This window comes from Austrofundulus limnaeus, unplaced genomic scaffold (genome assembly GCF_001266775.1).
Source record: "Austrofundulus limnaeus strain Quisiro unplaced genomic scaffold, Austrofundulus_limnaeus-1.0 Scaffold569, whole genome shotgun sequence".
Lineage (NCBI taxonomy): Eukaryota > Metazoa > Chordata > Actinopteri > Cyprinodontiformes > Rivulidae > Austrofundulus > Austrofundulus limnaeus.
Window position 1 is genome coordinate 219,751 of NW_013952971.1, and position 1,160 is coordinate 220,910.

Genomic DNA, 1,160 nt, shown 5'->3' on the forward strand with positions numbered 1-1,160 from the left:
GTCTGTTTTTCAGTTGCAATTTTAAATATAATTTATAATATATTGAAAGATCTTTCACGCTCATCTTTCTGATTTGTTAGGTTTTAGGTTTGAAAATAAAGGGAATTTTAAAGTGCCCACTGTGAGCCACATCCCAACCTGGCTCCAGTATGTTTTACATTTTAAGACAGATGTACAAGAAATCTAAAATAACCGCTTGTGAACAACTTAAAAATTCAATTAGATGATCAGAATCTGACAGATATAACTTTGTTGACACTGAAATGCTGTGGACATTTATTACAGAGCCTAAATGAAAACAGAAAAGGGAATTAAAGCACATTTATTTATTAACTTTATTCATAAATYTGCTGTAACATTTTTAGAGATATTTACATGATGCCTTTATTTTTTTGGCAAGAGCGTCTTTGATTTTGCTACAACTGTTCATCGCTCTGCTTTGTTGTTGTTTTGGGTTTGTTCCAGCTCTCAGCATTAATCTTGCAAGGGGGTCCCCGGCCAGAAGCCAAAGTTATTTGGGGGGCCTTGGCATGGAAAAGTTTGGGAACTCCTAGTATAAGCCACTTAGACATTTTCTTTACTTCATTTCAAAATATATATTTCTTATCTGTCTAGTGCTGCTTCACTTCTACATAAATCTAATGAAGCTTTGAAAAGATAAGGCTTAATATTTACAACTGATCAAACTCACTTTAAAGTAATGAAGCAAGTCTTTACAAGTGATTTTTACTCCTCCGATCTCCTTCTCCACCAGGTTTTCAGGAGACAGGAGTGTTGGCACAAGGTTCACCAGCTCCATCTTAAACTCCTCATCAATATCTGCAAAGAAACAAAAACGAACAGAAGCAGCAGAAAACCATTTACTTTGGTAAACTTGTGGAAACGCTGTAAGTAGGAGAGCAAAAGCTTGACAGACAGACTGACTGCCCACAAAGGCTGTGGCGCACGGCCTTTGTGGAGACTCTCCAACGTCTTGTGACGTCATGAAAACCCTCCACTGAGGCGCAGAGACTCGTTTCTTCATTTCAACTGTTAAATAAACAAAGATCTGTGTTCCTCTGTGTTTACAGTAATTATGGTAATAAACTCATGTTATTATATATATATGTGTGTGTGTGTGAGAGAGAGAGAGAGAGAGAGAGATATTTTTTGCAAAAAAT

The 1,160-nt window shown here is 36.5% G+C and overlaps 1 protein-coding gene across 1 annotated transcript in view; it reads right to left on the bottom strand.

The window, feature by feature from the left end:
- LOC106530869 (atlastin-2) overlaps positions 1-1,160 on the bottom strand; it is a gene marked incomplete in the record, with an annotated part of 43,224 nt that overhangs the window by 16,087 nt on the left and 25,977 nt on the right. The window contains 1 exon segment of the mRNA XM_014026579.1: positions 692-819. Coding sequence (XP_013882033.1) covers positions 692-819 — 128 coding nt within the window.